Raw genomic sequence first — 16,188 nt, forward strand, 5'->3', positions numbered from 1 at the left:
GTGCAAGAGGGCCAATACAATAAAGGTATCGAATTTAGTCTGGATGAAGACTGCACCGCCTGCACTTTCCACATGAATCTATGCTTGTCCAGGGATCATTTGCCACGGTTAATTTAGTCGGTGTGCGCCGCGTGGCATTTCCAAACAAGCACTCACAGCACCTCCAAGAGGCGGACCAGTGCACTGCATTCTCAGGTGTGAGAGACTGTCAGTCTCATCTCTCACTTCCTTCCACTCAAGGATTCCCATGTGAGGCCGACGTAATGCAGTGCAGTGTTGGAAAAAGAAAGTGGGAGCTGTTTCCTGAGTGGGGCGTTTAGGGAAGTTCAGGCCATAATGTGGCTGATGTGACTTTTGGAAGAATATGTGCTGTGCGCCATCCTGGCAGCCATGAGGTCGGAGTGACTTGCGTCACCCGTAAATGAAAGCAATGCACTTAAGCTCTTTAATACATGGTAATTAAGTGTGATGAATGATGATCTCACCCTCTCTAATGTGGTCTCTCCATTCACATTTATCAAAGTGAACCGTCGACTAAAGGAAACATGTCAATTAGCACGCAGCGGATTTCCTCCTAACAGTGTGGCCATTTGTTGCAAACATTCTATTGCGTTCTTGTTCCTTTGAGGCCTTTAAACTATGGGGCTAGACCAGGGACTGCTTACATTGGCATTGAAGAAAAATATTGGCTGAAAAAATAAATATAGAAATCTATTCTTATATTTAATTTTAATCCATTCTATTTTCAACCTCAATACAAAATTGTTTCAGCCAATATTCTTTTTTTTTTCAGACAATATTTTTTTTTTTATTGCCAATGTAAGCTGTCCGTGGATGACCCCTTATGAAACTATTTTTTTTACTTATTTAAATACTTATCCCGGCAAAGGCTGAAAAACACTGAGTTGCGTTCAGCAGTGAGAGACTGAGTGAGTATTTGTGCGTTATACACACTCAACAATAATCGGTCCTGACCAAATACCACTCCTTTTGTAACATTATCCTACAAAATAATGAGCTCCGAAAACGGTCCGACAATCGTAAACGTGTTCAGTATTCACAATGAATATTATTGTGTAACAACATTATTATTATTATTATTATTATTATTATTATTATTATTATTATTATTATTATTATTATTATTATTATTATTATTAATACTAATAATAATAATAATGATAATAATATTATTATCATTATTAAATATAGCCCCGTTCGCAAAGTGCTTTACAGACCAACTAAACTAACTAACTAACTAACTTTTTGGCAACTGTGAGCTACTCCAAGGGCACTGTGTGACCAGACTTACTTCCTGAAATAACTTAATATTTATTTTATCAGAGATGATAAATGTTGTTCCTCTACTACACTAGTCACATAACTGGTTCTTCATAATAATTACCAATGTAATACATGAACGCAAAATGAAAATTGGCCATGTATTTGATGAATCTGTTTTGCTATAGTCAAGTTTGTTGTTTACTTTTTTTTTCAGAGCCCACCATCATTACCACCCAGCCGACCACGCTGGACATCACAGTGGGAGAGAGCGTCGTCCTACCGTGTCAAGTGAGCCACGATCCGTCCCTCGAGCTCAAGTTCACCTGGTTTTTCAACGAACAGCTCATTCACTTTGGCAACCACGGTGGATATCTTGAAAAAGTGGGCGGGGTAAGTTTGTTAATATTCTCACCTGGTCTGGGAATGTTGTGCTACTTAGCGTGTTCAACTCAGTTTCTGAATATATGAAGAAAAAAAAATGATGCAGACCTTTGGTTACTGTCACGGTTTCAGTGCATTATGGGTTTTGCACAAGAGTGCGAGTGATGGAATGAAGAGTTACAGGTGGGCTTTGTTTTCATCATTGGCCAAATGGATCACATAGACATGCACGAGTGATGTGTGTTATTGTGGCAAAGGAAATGAAGCATTCGTAACTCATATGGTGTCAGATGTGAATTTGAGGAACAGCTCCACAGCTCCTGGTTGCACGCATTGATCCGTAGTGCCTGCGAGGAAAAGTCAAGACCAAGTTAAGATTTAAGAGTTGCATGAACGATTGGGAAATGAGGTTTGATTCAGTGGGCAGTAAAGAATTCAGTAGAAACCTCAGCCGTCAAGGCTGCTGTCTGAACCATCAGAATTTTTTTAACTGTCCTAATCCTGAACAGTTCCTTATAAGGCAGCAACTGGTTTTTATTCATCTAAATAGATGAAATTTATTAGCACAGCAAACACACTGAGTCTTGAGCTACAAACTGCTGACACAGCAGGTGCACCTCTCTCCTCCTCGTCCTCCTACATCTCCTCATCATTTAGCTATTTTATGGAGGGATTTACGCCCAGCACCGTGTGCCATTAAAGTTGCATTTAATGTCGACGTTAACATTTTTTGGGCTGGTGCAACATGAACAACGCAACTAGGGTGTAAACTCTAATCGAAGTTGGAAAACGTAAGACGCTGAGCTGCTGTAAACTTCTGATGCCGAGAGATTCCAGTAACCAATGAGGATCTGCCTTCTATATCAAGCCTGGCTGCGGAGGAGAATACTTGCCCATTGAAATACCTCCAAAGCTTTGTTGACTTTTGTTAAACTAACATTAAAAACTGCAACGGCAGATGAAACCACTACACAAGTAACTCAATCCATCTGCATTCATGTGTTTGCAGAATTACTTCTGAACGATCAAGAGACTCCATTCTGTTGAAGAATGTGTTCTGTGACACCGTGCCCTTATAGAAAACTGCTATATACGACATTGATTTTCCTCCGCCACCCCGTCAGAGCTTTTATTGAATAAAGGTCACAGGGCGACTGAGATTCATTGGTATATCAATATTGTGCTTCTCCTGCTTTTAGCCAGAGCTTAATAAATTCAGCCGCAGTGCAGAGGGAATGTTTGTATGAAGTGTAATATTTATAGTCAGGAAATTGCTGCATGTATTTTAAAAGGTAATTTGCACAAACTCCTGAAAAACTTCTGTCTACTTCCTCTAAAGGTCCAGTGCTTCCATCACAGCTTGCTTCATTGCCACTTAAATCCCAAGTCTGTCATCGGAGATGGAATAAAAGAGACATTAGTTCAGTTAAAGCCCGTTGTCTTACCTGAAAACTACTCTGAAGCATTTCAGATCCTCAGCTCAAGTTCTTAAAACATCGCTCATCGCGTTTGCCAGGTCAGCTTCGGAAGTCCTCGAACTTTGCCCCCACTTTAAGTTTTGGTCGACAGAATCAGAACACAGATGCTCGTGGCCAAAATGAGTTTTCTGTGTCATCCGGAAGAGACGCATAGTAGAGCCTCCTCATGCCAGTATTGGTAAATTGGACTCCTTGTTAGAATGCCTCCTTTGTCAGGTATCCTGGGAATCTCCGACTGGTCGGAGTAGCAATGGGTAGATGAGGTATTATGAAACAGTGTCCTAATATTCAGAGGCCACTAGGTGGCGCTCTTGATGTAGAAATGATGTGAGGTTTCATTGAATTAGTCGTTCAAGTCTTTTACAGCAGATAGTGCCATCTGGAGGCCTCTGAAAATCAGGACACTGTTTCATGAAACCTCATCTACCCCTCACTAGGTAGGAAGCCTTGGGGCCTTTGGACTCCAGGCATTCATTCTTTATATACTTCTGGAGGAGGCTTCAGGGGAAAGTATCAGCCCCTTTTCCCCCAGATAGTGGACCTCTCTCAAGCAGTGGAGGATCATGCTCTTTAATTTCTCCTATACATTCTACTGAGGAAACCACTACCAGTGGGAAGCATTCCCCCAACTCCACAAATCCCATATTGCACTGCAACAATTCAAAATCAATGACTAAATGTTAGGTTTTCTAAGTAAGCATGATCAGGTCGATAAAAAAATTCAGCGATAAATGACGATGCAACAATATCAAACTGTTTCATATCTACTTAGAGATGGGGGTAAGAGGTTCCCATAAACAAAAGTTTTCATTTTCATTGTTGGTTTAAATCGTTTCTAAATAGCCACACTTTTTCTGCTTGAACCCTCCTCGTGTGGCTTGTTCTGTTGTGAAGCTGATCTCATTGCCCGCGAACGTACGTGCTCATTGATGTGTGTTTGTGTTGAATTTGTGGATCCCAGCAACACTCAGCGGGAGACATCATGATCCGCAACATCCAGCTGAGACACGCGGGGAAGTACACGTGTGCCGTGCAGACCAAAGTGGACAGCATCTCCATCGCTGTGGACCTGGTTGTTCGAGGTGAGACCGTCACCACGCCCTTCACTTCGCTCTAACGTCGGATCTCATTCCAACAAGCTGCTGCCTGTCGTAAATATTTGAAAACCCTTTACGTTTTAATTGAAAGTTTGTTTACTGGTTGTTGAAATGAAGGGCCACCAGTGAAATCAGCAAACAGAATTTCTTTTTTTTTTTTTTTTTTTTTTTAATTTACCGTCTAATTAAAACCAAACAGCTCCCAGTGGATTCATACTGACTTCATCGCAGTAGCTGCAGGTGCTAACTCAGTCACTTTCCATTTCCCTCCCTCATTTACATACCCCTCTCTCCTCCCTTCTCCTTCTTTCTCGCTTGGTTGTGCCATTTATAAGGTCCCCCAGGGGCCCCCACCAGCATCAGTGTCAACGAAATCACAGATACCACAGCCTCTCTGTCCTGGAGGCCTGGTCCTGATAATCACAGTCCAATTACGGCCTACACCATCCAGGCGCGGACTCCGTTCTCCCTCGGGTGGCAGGCTGTCACCACAGGTAAGATCTTTCCAACCAGCCGTGGCCTCGGCCAATCGCATCGAGAGTCCCCTCTCCATTCTGCCTTGCCCGCGAGAATATTGGAGGTGTCATTTTTAGCTCCCTCGCAAAAGCTTGGGAATCGTAGCGTGGCTATTGACCGGCTTTTTATCAGACAAGAGAACATGGTCCTGAATCTTGGGCCAAGCAAGACTGGAATTTGATGTTGTAGTTACACAGCATTAACATGCTTGGTGTTGCTGGCTCTCCATGTAGTGTCCAAACTGGCTCAAGCTTAGGAGCATCTTGTAGAATCTTGTAAAATGTTCTCTGTTGTTGGTGTTCACACTTTTGAGCCTTTGAAAGGAAGTCAAGAGAAATGTTACCCATGGTTTATTCCCTGAGGAAACCACATTCATTATGAACAATAATTGATAATACATTAATTATTATTATTATGCTTTTCGTTGTTTTTATTTGGAAATTTGTGAATTAAGCTTGAAACATTTTTATTTTTGAATAATTATTTTCATTTAAAAAGTAGCTAGTTGTTGAACAGGTATCATTTGTTGGAAATGTGCAAGATTAGATTCACAATGTTGCTGCCATATTATCTATACAAAATGGACATGTTTATCAAGAGTTTATTGACTGAAGTATATGCAGTTGTCTCTTTCTTCATTGCACCTCACCTTTGACTCCCTTGATGTAGTGATGACGTAAAATCGCCTGTTGAATCACTTTTTTGGCCTCTATTCTTGCCAAAAATAATTTACAATGCAAGTATAGAAGGAAAAATATAAGAAGACATGGCAGAGGTCACAGAAGAGTAAGATGCTGTCATTGGAACAAATGAAGAAGAGCCTTTCATAGCATACTGTGTCATGAAACCTCAAGCAACTCATCACTAGATCATTGTATTTTGGATTAAGTAATCTGAATAACAACAAGCATGATTGTCCAGTTTTAGACTTGTCTTTGATGTCAGAAAACTGACCTCAAAGACATATACAAATGTGACGCAACAATGACTGATGAGTCTCCAGACTCCCAAAACATAGAAGTTACCTCACAGTTCATGTCACATGACTGCTCGTGCCCAATGGTACACCTAAGTTCAACTGATACATCTGTCTCCAGACACTGTACTCCTAGATAGAATTCCATGACTCGCATGTGCTTGATGAGAACTCTGATTTCTTCTGCCACGACAGACAATTGAGCTCATAAACAAAAACATAGATCCCAAGAGGAGTCATTTTCAAATATTTTTCAGTGCACTTATGACATTCTGAGGATTACACTTTCATTTTTGCAAGTACTACATATTATATTCTGTTTGCTTACCTGCACTGCAATTGGTAATACACTCATCATGAGTACTTAAAACTGAGCCTCCCTGAAGGTAATTTGTGTTCTTTTACTTGACGGCATCATTGCTTTCTTTTCTTATTTTGGTTTGTATTATGCATGTTGCCACCTGGGAGTTCTTTCTTATCAAGCTTTCATTACAGAGTCACTGCGCAGTCTCTTGCTTCTGTTTCTGACAAACACACACATTACTGATGCATAAACATTTCTCTCTAACCCCTTCCTAGTGCCTAAGTTGGTGGGGGGCCACCGGCTGACGGCGACAGTTGTAGACCTGAGCCCCTGGGTAGACTATGAATTCAGAGTCCTGGCAAGCAACAGAGTTGGCACCGGCGAGCCAAGCAAGCCATCCAAACAAGCCAAGACAAAGGGGACTTGTAAGTACCGCACAAACAAAGACTGATTTGGTCAAACATTTTTCAACATGAAATGTGAGAAGGACATTGAAACACTCCTTAAATTGAATGTTGTCTTTCTTTGTAGATAGGACTGTATGAGCAGTGGGCCGTGTACCATTCAACTGTCATGCGCCTTCTATTTCATATAGTAGAACGATATTGATCCCACATGATTTGGGGCGAATTCCAATTCCTCCCTTAATCCACAGCCTTAGCCCTCAAAACCATGTGCTGTGGGCTTTATGTGATGTAAAATTAAACAGCCCTTAAATGCTGTCCTCAGACTGTGGGGGGCAGAATTTCACAAAAGTGGTGTTAATTCTAAGCTATAAAGTCTAAAAATACAAAAAATAAATGACATGCAACAATGAGGTTTATAATGCGTAAACTGGTATAAGATGATGCAATCTCCATTAACGAAGAAAATACGGTGGTACCTCGGTTCTCGATCATAATCCGTTCCAGACGGCCGTTCGAGAAGCGATTTGTTCGAAATCTGAATCGATTTTTCCCATTACAATGAATGGAAAAAGAAAGAATGTGTTCCAAGCCTTAAAATAGTCTTTTGTAGGAGTGAATGTAGAGTGTCTGCTGCAGGTGGCTGTTCCTCTATGTGTGTGGCCGCTGCATGTGGGAGGGGTTGCTGAGTGAGTGACGTCTCTCCAGAAGTGAAGAGGTGCCCGGTGCGTGTCCAGCTCTGAATGTGCGCTTCTGTGCAGTTTGGCTATGACAAAGTCATAAACCAAGTCACGCTCTGTCCCAGACTCGCCTCATCCCTGTCCCAGCTCCAGCACACAACAGGACATCAAACCCTGGAGTGGAGGTGTGGAGAGCGAGCACCTCCCCTGTGACACTCTACCACGGTCCAGTGCGGAGACAGGAAAGGTTTTACACCTCAATATGAAGAAAAAACAGCCAGTAAATGGAGCTGACGGGACACGTCTGCATACAGAGGCTGCGTTACACACAATAACAAAGCGCGTTGTGGGTCAGCTGATCGGTCCATGCACGTTATGTTTTTTCCAGCTTTTTTTGGGGGCGTTCAAGTTCTGGATTTTCGTTCGAAATCCGAAGCAATAAAATGTAGAAATTTTTGTTCGAACTCCGATTTGTTCGAATTCCGGGACGTTCGAAAACCGAGGTACCACTGTACTTAAATTTGTAGCTTTCTTCACTGCATTGGACAGCATTTTTTATTGGCTGAAAATCCGCAAAGCATTCTGGGTAATCCTCATTCCTAAGGTAGGACTGAGGATAGACACATCTCAAAATGGAGGAAGATACTTTCTTCAATCTTCCTCCTCGACTTAACTTCCTGTGACTTGGGAGTGTCCTTGCACTCCATGGGAGCACATAATTTTGAGGTTGAGGATTAAGGAAGGAATTGGAATTGGCGAGTTAAACCCCAGCTGAACTCAAAGAGGAATGGACGACCTGACATGTTGGACAATAACACTGCTATTCTTGATGATCAATGTAAACACTAGTCCAAGAATATACGTGAGAATGTTTGTCTTGATTGAGTGCTTGGCACAGACTGTAGGTGTGACCAGGGACTTGTCCCCTGGGCCTGATCATGTCAAATATTGCAAGGTTTGAGTGTCATGTGACTTCAGCAGGCCTGAGCTTTTCTGTCTTTTTCCATAGCACCAAAGGTCACGCCGGCTAACGTGAGCGGAGGCGGTGGCAGTCACTCCGAATTAGTCATCACATGGGAGGTAAGCGAGCCCACTCGGGCCCCCGTCACCCATGAAAGGACGGAGCCAGATGTCATTATTCTTTCAAAAGACCCAGCTCTGGCTCTTAATGACAGCACACCGGTCTAATATATGGCATTTCATTTTTAAGAACAGAGGCCCAATCGCTGCTGCTGTCAGCCCTCGCGGCGAGAGAAAAATGTTTTGAGGTTTCAATAAGATAATTAAAGCGAATGGCTCTTTCAAAGTCCCAACTTTCTTTTCCTGTATTTGTGTCTACAAAGAAGTGGCGTATCAGGCCAACTGCAATTGCTAGTAATAATTCCGAGCGCTCAGAACGATCAACCCCTGCTGTGAAACGTTTCACAGAATAAGTGTTGATATTCCAGTGTGCCTGACTTCAATTGAACTCGCAAGCTGCTGCTCTACCTCCATTCTTTAGGCTCTTTAGGCCTCATGAAGTGAGGGATTGAGAGCAGCTCTCTTCACTGCACGGGTGAAAAAATAACTCTGCGCACATTCATTTTATGAATCCATGAGCAACACATGAATGTTAACGTGGGGTTTCTTTGTGTCGGCACATTATGGTCAAATGATTGTGTGTTGTTTTACTGAATGTGAGTCTCAGTCGTGTGTTGTCGGCAGCCCGTCCCAGAGGAGCTACAGAATGGACCGGGCTTTGGCTACGTGGTTGCTTTCCGACCCCACGGCGCCACCGGATGGATGCAGGCCGCCGTCCCATCCGCGGAGACGTCCAAGTACATTTTCAAGAACGAGACCATCCAGCCCTTCTCGCCTTTCCAAGTGAAAGTGGGAGTCTACAACAACGAGGGAGAGGGCCCGTTCGGCCCTGTGACCACCATCTACTCTGCAGAAGAGGGTGAAACATCCATACGTTGCGCTCTCCTCTCTCAGCCTTTTTGGGATGAGAGAAATGAAATATTTTCAAACTTTGATCGTCAGAGCTTTGAAACTTATGGAGTCTTTTTTGTGTGTGTGTGTGTGTGTGTGTGTGTGTTACAGAACCTGGCCGTGCGCCCACTCGTGTCCGTGCCAAGAGTCTCACTGCCTCTCAGATTGAAGTTTCTTGGAAAGCTTTGCCCTGGAATGCCAGCAAGAAAAGAGTGTTGGGCTATGAGGTGGGTGTTTGCTGAGTGTGTCTGCTAAGCACATGACATCTAATGCACTTGAATCTTGTTCTCCTCTATTATTGATGGGCGTTTCAGACTCCTGCACCTTGGGCAATGGAGATAATAGCTTGCTGCATGCATAATGGTCCAGCCTCCTCCCAGGACCATCGCTCTTGTTGCTTACTTAAGTACTGCAACGCCTCTGATTAGTGTACAGATGCGGTCCTCCAAGGGACTGAACGTGCACTCGCTAATCCTCACATCAGCAGATGCAGACAATTCAGCTTTGTCATTTTAATTCCATCTCTTAGTGAAATCGAAGATCCAGACTGCGTCGTGGGTGCGTTAAGTGACGGAACTACAAAGTGTTGACCACAGAGCAGCAGTGAAATGATTCACAGAGAGGATGAATTATATTTGCGCTGTCAAGCGTGGCGCCAATTCCGCCACGGTGACGCTTGAAATCCGCTTGCGATAATGCGACACATCCAAGTGCAGTTGTTGCTGCTAATAGCAGCGATGAACGCTTCATCAATCATTCCCGCTCAGAGACGAATAGAGGGTGTTTCGCTTCATCGTCACGTAGACCTGTTATTTATGTCAGTAAAAGTATACATAAAAAAGGTTAGTGAAGGATACGAGGGGTTATTCATGAGAATAATAAAGAATGATTACTAATATCCAAGACTGGGGAGCGTTAATAGAAATTCACTTTGTATCCCGAAGCAGTAGAATGTAGTGATGGGTTTGTGAGACTTCAGTATGCAGTGTCTCCATTTTTTTAGGCCTGTAGATGGCACTCTCTGCTCAGAAATCATTAGATTTAAGCAACTATTTCTTTGAAGCCTGACATTATTTTCAAACCGAGCAACTGAGCCCTGAGTGTAGCACAAGGTGTTTTTGTTGTTCAGGCGAATTCTGGAACTACTACTGCCACCTACTGTCCAAATGAGCTCATTGCTATCAAGTATTTTTCAAAACAATAATCGAATTTTGAAGGGCAGTAATATTGGGTGAATCAAAATGAGCAGTTTGGTGGAGGCCGCTGCTGTCTGAGTGCTTTACCTGTCAAGTTTGGATGTCCTTTTACTGTTTTCAGCCCGTCATTGTGCGACCAAAATCTCCTGTGATTCTCTATATTTCATATTGGACCCCTTTGCCTTCCAGCTGCGGTATTGGAAAAGAAGTGAGAACGAGGACGCGGCCAGCGTTCAGAGGACGGTGGGCAATCAGACGTCTGCGATCATCGCTGGACTCAAAGGCAGCACCACGTATAACGTCTCAGTGAGGGCGTACAACACCGCTGGGTCCGGACCTCCCAGCGCCTCCGTCAACGTCACCACCAAGAAACCACGTGAGCTCTTCATCTCACTACGAACCTTCTCTTATGAGCAGGATTTTTTTTAAGCTGAATAATTTGCCTGTGTGTTTCAGCGCCTAGTCAGCCTCCTGCTAAAGTGATGTGGAACACTTCTAACTCCAAGATTATCCTGAACTGGGAGCAGGTGAAGGCTCTGGAGAATGAGTCAGAGGTCACAGGATACAAAGTAAAGCGGCTACTTTTTATCTGCAAATGGCATCGGAGGCTGAAGGACTCCGTCGCTGACTTCTGACCCGCGTCATCTCCTCCTCAGGTGCTGTACACAAAGAACAGACACAGCCGACCCAGTGTCATGGAGACAAACACCACCTCAGTGGAGCTCGCTCTCCCCACCGATGAGGATTATATTGTCCAGATCAAGCCCTTTGGAGAAGGAGGGGAGGGCAGCAGTAGCAGGCAGATCACCATCCCCAGGATACCAGGTCAGTTGAAATGATCTGTGAGCTTGTCAGAGACAAATGGCTTTTGTCAACAGGATTATTGCACTTCAGAGATTGTCTTTTGGTGCTTACGCTTGTATAAAGTGATTAATATTGAAAGAATTAAACATTTACCCTAAGTTATGGTTGAATTCAAATCTGTTTGACATTCAGATTTGTCTTTTTCCAGCTTCAGGTATGAATGGAGTAGACATACATTTATTTAATGTATATTCAGCGATTTTTGTACACTATTATATCGTAAAATTGACTGCACTCTTTCTTGTTTTGTTTCTTGTTTTGACTTTTGTTACCCTTACTCTGAACAAAAAGCTCATCTCGTTTGTCATATTTAATTTAATTCTATTACATCCATCTTCAAGGTAATAAACCTTGTTATCGACTACATATTGTACTCTCACTGTGAAATATATATATTTTTTTATACACGAATGCCCAGTCCTTATTTTAGTGAGATTAAAGAATGAAAAGATTCTAAAGCCTAGCTGAGTTTTTCAGTGACACCCAGCATGTTGCGATTGAAAGCGAGTCCGTGTCTGCATGTGGAATGTGATGACGTCATGTCCACTACTTGTGATCAGATTTTTAAATACTTTTTCATGCATAATTGAAACTTGAAATGAAGGATTCAGCGACATTTTCTGGCACACAACAAATATTTATGTTGGCAAAGGACGGTATATGTCAAGCAAGTATATATTCTACTTCCTGGTCTGATAACAAACAAGGCGTGATTGGCTGACGTGTAAAGGTCCATTTATGCTAACGTTACGTAGGGATCGGGATCCTGACGGAACCACGAAGCTTACGGTTACAGACCAAAACGGAGCAGTACCACATATATTTAACGGCTTCACCACCTCCTTCGAAGCTGCCTCTGTTTTCCTCTTTTTGTGTGTTGGTTTTGGAGTTTGTGACCTGTGCTGTGGGCTGCTGCCCCGGTGGCTATATTGGTGAACAGCATTACCAACATGAAGAACTCATGGAAGGATGTGAACGGTGACAGTAACTTCGGTTGAAATGGATGGGTACAAGTTTGTACATAAAGGGAGCATAAATGGGCCTTAAAGGGTCTTAGTATTTGCCATCATACAACAGGCTACTTCCTGGTCTGGAGTCAATGTGGCACATGTCAGCCAATCTCAGTGCATATACATGAGATCAGGAAGTAGAACAGATGTTTGGCGAACGACTGTCTTTTGCTAATATAAATGTTTCAGGTGGGGTTAGGAAGTGTCATCCGATAATTCCATTTTCTCATTAAAATGTTTTTAAAAATCTGATCGCAAATGTTATCGACCAGACACATTCCACAAGCAGACACATTTGGTACCTACAATTGTGCTTTTTATTTCTTCACTGAGCTAATCTCACACTCTCGGAGTAGCTTTGAATCAAATAAATTATAATATAATTGCTCGAAATGTTCTGTTTACATTAAAAGAGAAGCAGGGACTGCGAATATGAGCGTTCTCAAATGTCAATCATTGAAGCTGTTAAAGCAGCTAAGACAAACCTGTTTGTCAGTGAAGACAAAATGAGACGTCTTACCTTGGCAAGACATTGTTGCTGCATGTTAGTGATTGGTAGATAATGGTTCATGACACAGTATTGAAGGGTTGATGAGGTTTCATGAAACTGTGTCCTGAGTTTCAGAGGCCACCAGATGGCACTGTCTGCTGTAAAATGTTTGCTCTTGAATCACTAATAGAATGATGGATCATTTCTAAGCCAAGAGCGCCACCTGAAAATTAGGACACTGTTTTGTCAATACTGTTTCATGATACCTCATCTAGTGAAGCCATGTGAATGGGATGCTGATCTGAAAAGCACTGTTTATGTCGTTCATATATGTTCATATTTTTGTTCTCATTCTTGTTGTGGATCGCATTAAGTACACACAATACATTTTATAGTGTTCACACTGCACATGACTGTTAAAATATGGAGAAGCACAATGGGGGCCCTTTATATATTTAACTCAGAAGGAGGGAGAAAATGATCCAGCGAAACAGGAAAGAATCTCACCCTGAATGAATCCTGTCGTGTCTGTTTCCCATCACCGACCAGTTCTCTTTGATCTGTTTCAGGCGCAAATGCGGTTGGCTCAGCATCCAAGGTCTCTACTCTGTCCGCCCTCAGTACAATAGCTCTGTCTTTCACAGCACGGACATCTTTATGACAAACGGCTCTCGGCAGACGTTCCATCTGACGTGGAGACTGCTCGACTACCACTCGGGTGGAACGAGACCCATTCATTTTGATTTCACGCGAGGAAGAGGAAATACGCTGGAGAGAGAAACAAAAATATATCTACTCATGCCGCTGGGATGGCGGGAAAGGACTCGTCTTCAGCACCCGGGCGGAAGATCGTGACCATGTTGTTACCAAAGCAGCTTTCATAAGAAAAGTCCAGAGAAAAAAATGTCTTATATGCATCGTTTTGTACGACGTGTTGAGCTTTTATAGATTTTTCCGTTTCTCCGAATCAATGAGAAGTCAGTCTGGGCTTGTCGGGGGCGAGAGCTATTAAGTGCATGGCGAGTAACACCACATTTTCCAATCCAGAGGATCTGACGGAGAGAGGAAGCTGAAGCTTTTGTCGTCTTAAGTGTTTATACATGGGTTCTTTTTAGTTGCTAATGAATGAACTGTAAAGTAATGTGGGAGTCATTCAGAACATGTAAGGTGAGGACGGATACACGCTACCATGCTGTTGTGCTTAACTTTTAATATAGTGAGAAAGAAAGACACCTATTTTTTTTCTTTGTTTTTGGAGAACATGTATTTATTACCACATATTTACACGTCAATAGTGCAGAGGCTTAAAAAGTGAGGAACAAAATCAGCTCTCAGCTTTCTATGCAACATCAAGTTAAGCTCATGTGCGGGTTCAAATCCAGATCTTTATGTAAAATGTGCAGGATAACTGAACAATGATAAATAAATAAATGAACACAAATTTATATCGACGAAATTATGCTGTTTTTTTATGATAGATATTTAAATAAAACAAATCCAAACCCACTTTTCCATAATAATGTGGAAAATAGAGCTTTAAAATCGCTCTGTAGCATCACAAAGTTGTTTCGATGAAATGAATGTGCTGCATTACAATTGGATGGGGATCACTATTAGGGAAGGAAGTCTTTTAACATGATGTTCTGCATATAAAAATGTGAAATATTAGCTCAATCATGGACATGCACACCAGTGCCTAGATGGACAGCTGAAATAGTTAATGCATTTAATAAAGTGAGTTTAACAAGCTGCTGTTCTAAATGGCAACGCTGTTCTTTTGAGAAGGTAAAGAGTGTTTAATGCATGAAGTGTAATTTTTCTGTGATTATTTAAGCTATCGTCTTCTGGCCACAGACCTATTGAACCTTCACATGAGTTTTTTTTTTATCTTTTTGAAATGAAATTTGTAGACACCAAGCTCCTGTCCAAGGTAATTATTTCACGATAACTAATTTCAGTTTTCAACATCTGAGCTTGAGGCCTGAAATCGTGAACCCTACAGCCTGACTGTTTGAACCATTCACAACAAACTGATCGTTACCTGAAACAACTCTTTGGCTTCTTGTCTCAACAGCTCTATAGTCCACCTATGACCTTTGACCTTTCTATCTGACCAACACACTTGAATTTCTGACTTGTCGTTTGAGGATGATTTATTTATTTAAGATTAAGATTTGGTCTATTTTTGTTTTGTTTTGTGTTTGTTTTTTTCAATAAAAGTTTAAAAAATATATGGATGCATGGGGAATATTGGCTCATAATAAGGAGTTTTTAAGTGGAATTATTTACATATTTAAAGTTATATTTTTGACTGAGCTTTTTTTTTATTAGGAATTAAAATTATTGATTGTATGTTAAATCTTTATATATTTGCCTCCCTGAAAATATAGTAGTTGAAAATACTGAGGACACATATTCCCATATTAAGTTGCATAATATTCATTGAAAATTGACTTAAATGCACTTGAGGCCAGCAGAGGGCGCTCACTTTTTGTCAACGGGATACTTTAAAAATTGCCTCTAGATGTTCAATAGTAGTGTTCCAGAGCCAGATGTTTTGGCAACAAACACAAATATTGAGATCTAAATTGTTTTGCTGGACTTAAATTATAGATATCATGCAAATGTTGAGGCAGGAAGCCAAATTATGACATGTGGGTTGAAAACTGACGGAAATATTGTCACAATGTAGTGAACGCTGTGAATGTTGAATGAGAAAAATCAAAATTCTCACTGGACTGGATCGGACAAAGTTGCGATGACCAGCTGATTTTGAAAGTTCCTGAGTTCCCGTGCTCCGGCTGGTGACCAGACTCTCCTCCTCCAGTTTTTCGGTTTGGCCTCGTGTTTAGAGCTATTCTTTGCCTTCTGTGTGCCTCATCATATGTTCAAAATCCTCAGGTCCTCAAAGAGCCTTAACTTAACATGTATGCGGAATCCATTGGAAGCAAACAGGCGACGTTTACATGCTGCTGTGTGGATTAAGCTGAGGGGGGATTGAGTTTATTCGCATGGGATTTTTGGCAATATATGAGGGCCGGTGAGTTTCTACAGTCGATGCTGCTGATCTTGTCTCTTTGTTTTCCCACCTGAGCTCCTGTTACCTGGAAGGACCGCGGCAGTACAGAGCAGCCTTGTTGTTTGTCTGTAGCTTGTGATCCAGTGAAGTAGGAACGTGCCAGGTCCTGCTCCCACTCATGCATTCAATAACCTGTAATATACAGTTTTCTACACTTCATTTCTATGAAATATCCTTTCTTAAAAAAGAAAAAAGCAAAAAGAAGACTTCCGTGGTTTCATACAGTTGCTAACTGTTGCTTAGCATGATTGTACTTAGTCCTCTCGACTCTGCAAACTGACCGAATGGTTTTAGGTACACGTGTTTGAACCATGCAACACCATCAGCTCCGTGTCTTTGCTTCGGTCCCTGACAGTTCTGGCTCTCCTGTCCATATACGCTTGAAAGTAAGGGTTTCTCTGTTGATGTTTGTTGTTTTTACTGTGTTAATAAAGATTATTGATTTATAGAACAATGGC

General features: G+C 41.9%; 1 protein-coding gene across 1 annotated transcript in view; it reads left to right on the forward strand.

The window, feature by feature from the left end:
- The window catches only part of cntn4 (contactin 4), a 165,744-nt gene extending 149,585 nt beyond the window's left edge, over positions 1 to 16,159 (forward strand). Inside the window, exons 13-23 of the mRNA XM_053867719.1 lie at positions 1,499 to 1,674; positions 4,105 to 4,225; positions 4,576 to 4,734; positions 6,312 to 6,461; positions 8,130 to 8,200; positions 8,825 to 9,059; positions 9,203 to 9,318; positions 10,477 to 10,663; positions 10,744 to 10,856; positions 10,944 to 11,112; positions 13,221 to 16,159. Of these exons, the coding sequence (XP_053723694.1) occupies positions 1,499 to 1,674; positions 4,105 to 4,225; positions 4,576 to 4,734; positions 6,312 to 6,461; positions 8,130 to 8,200; positions 8,825 to 9,059; positions 9,203 to 9,318; positions 10,477 to 10,663; positions 10,744 to 10,856; positions 10,944 to 11,112; positions 13,221 to 13,312 (1,589 nt within the window). The 3' untranslated portion in view covers positions 13,313 to 16,159. The remainder of the gene's footprint in view (positions 1 to 1,498; positions 1,675 to 4,104; positions 4,226 to 4,575; positions 4,735 to 6,311; positions 6,462 to 8,129; positions 8,201 to 8,824; positions 9,060 to 9,202; positions 9,319 to 10,476; positions 10,664 to 10,743; positions 10,857 to 10,943; positions 11,113 to 13,220) is intronic.
- Positions 16,160 to 16,188: the final 29 nt, after the last annotated feature.

This window comes from Synchiropus splendidus, chromosome 6 (genome assembly GCF_027744825.2).
Source record: "Synchiropus splendidus isolate RoL2022-P1 chromosome 6, RoL_Sspl_1.0, whole genome shotgun sequence".
Classification (NCBI taxonomy): Eukaryota; Metazoa; Chordata; class Actinopteri; order Syngnathiformes; family Callionymidae; genus Synchiropus; species Synchiropus splendidus.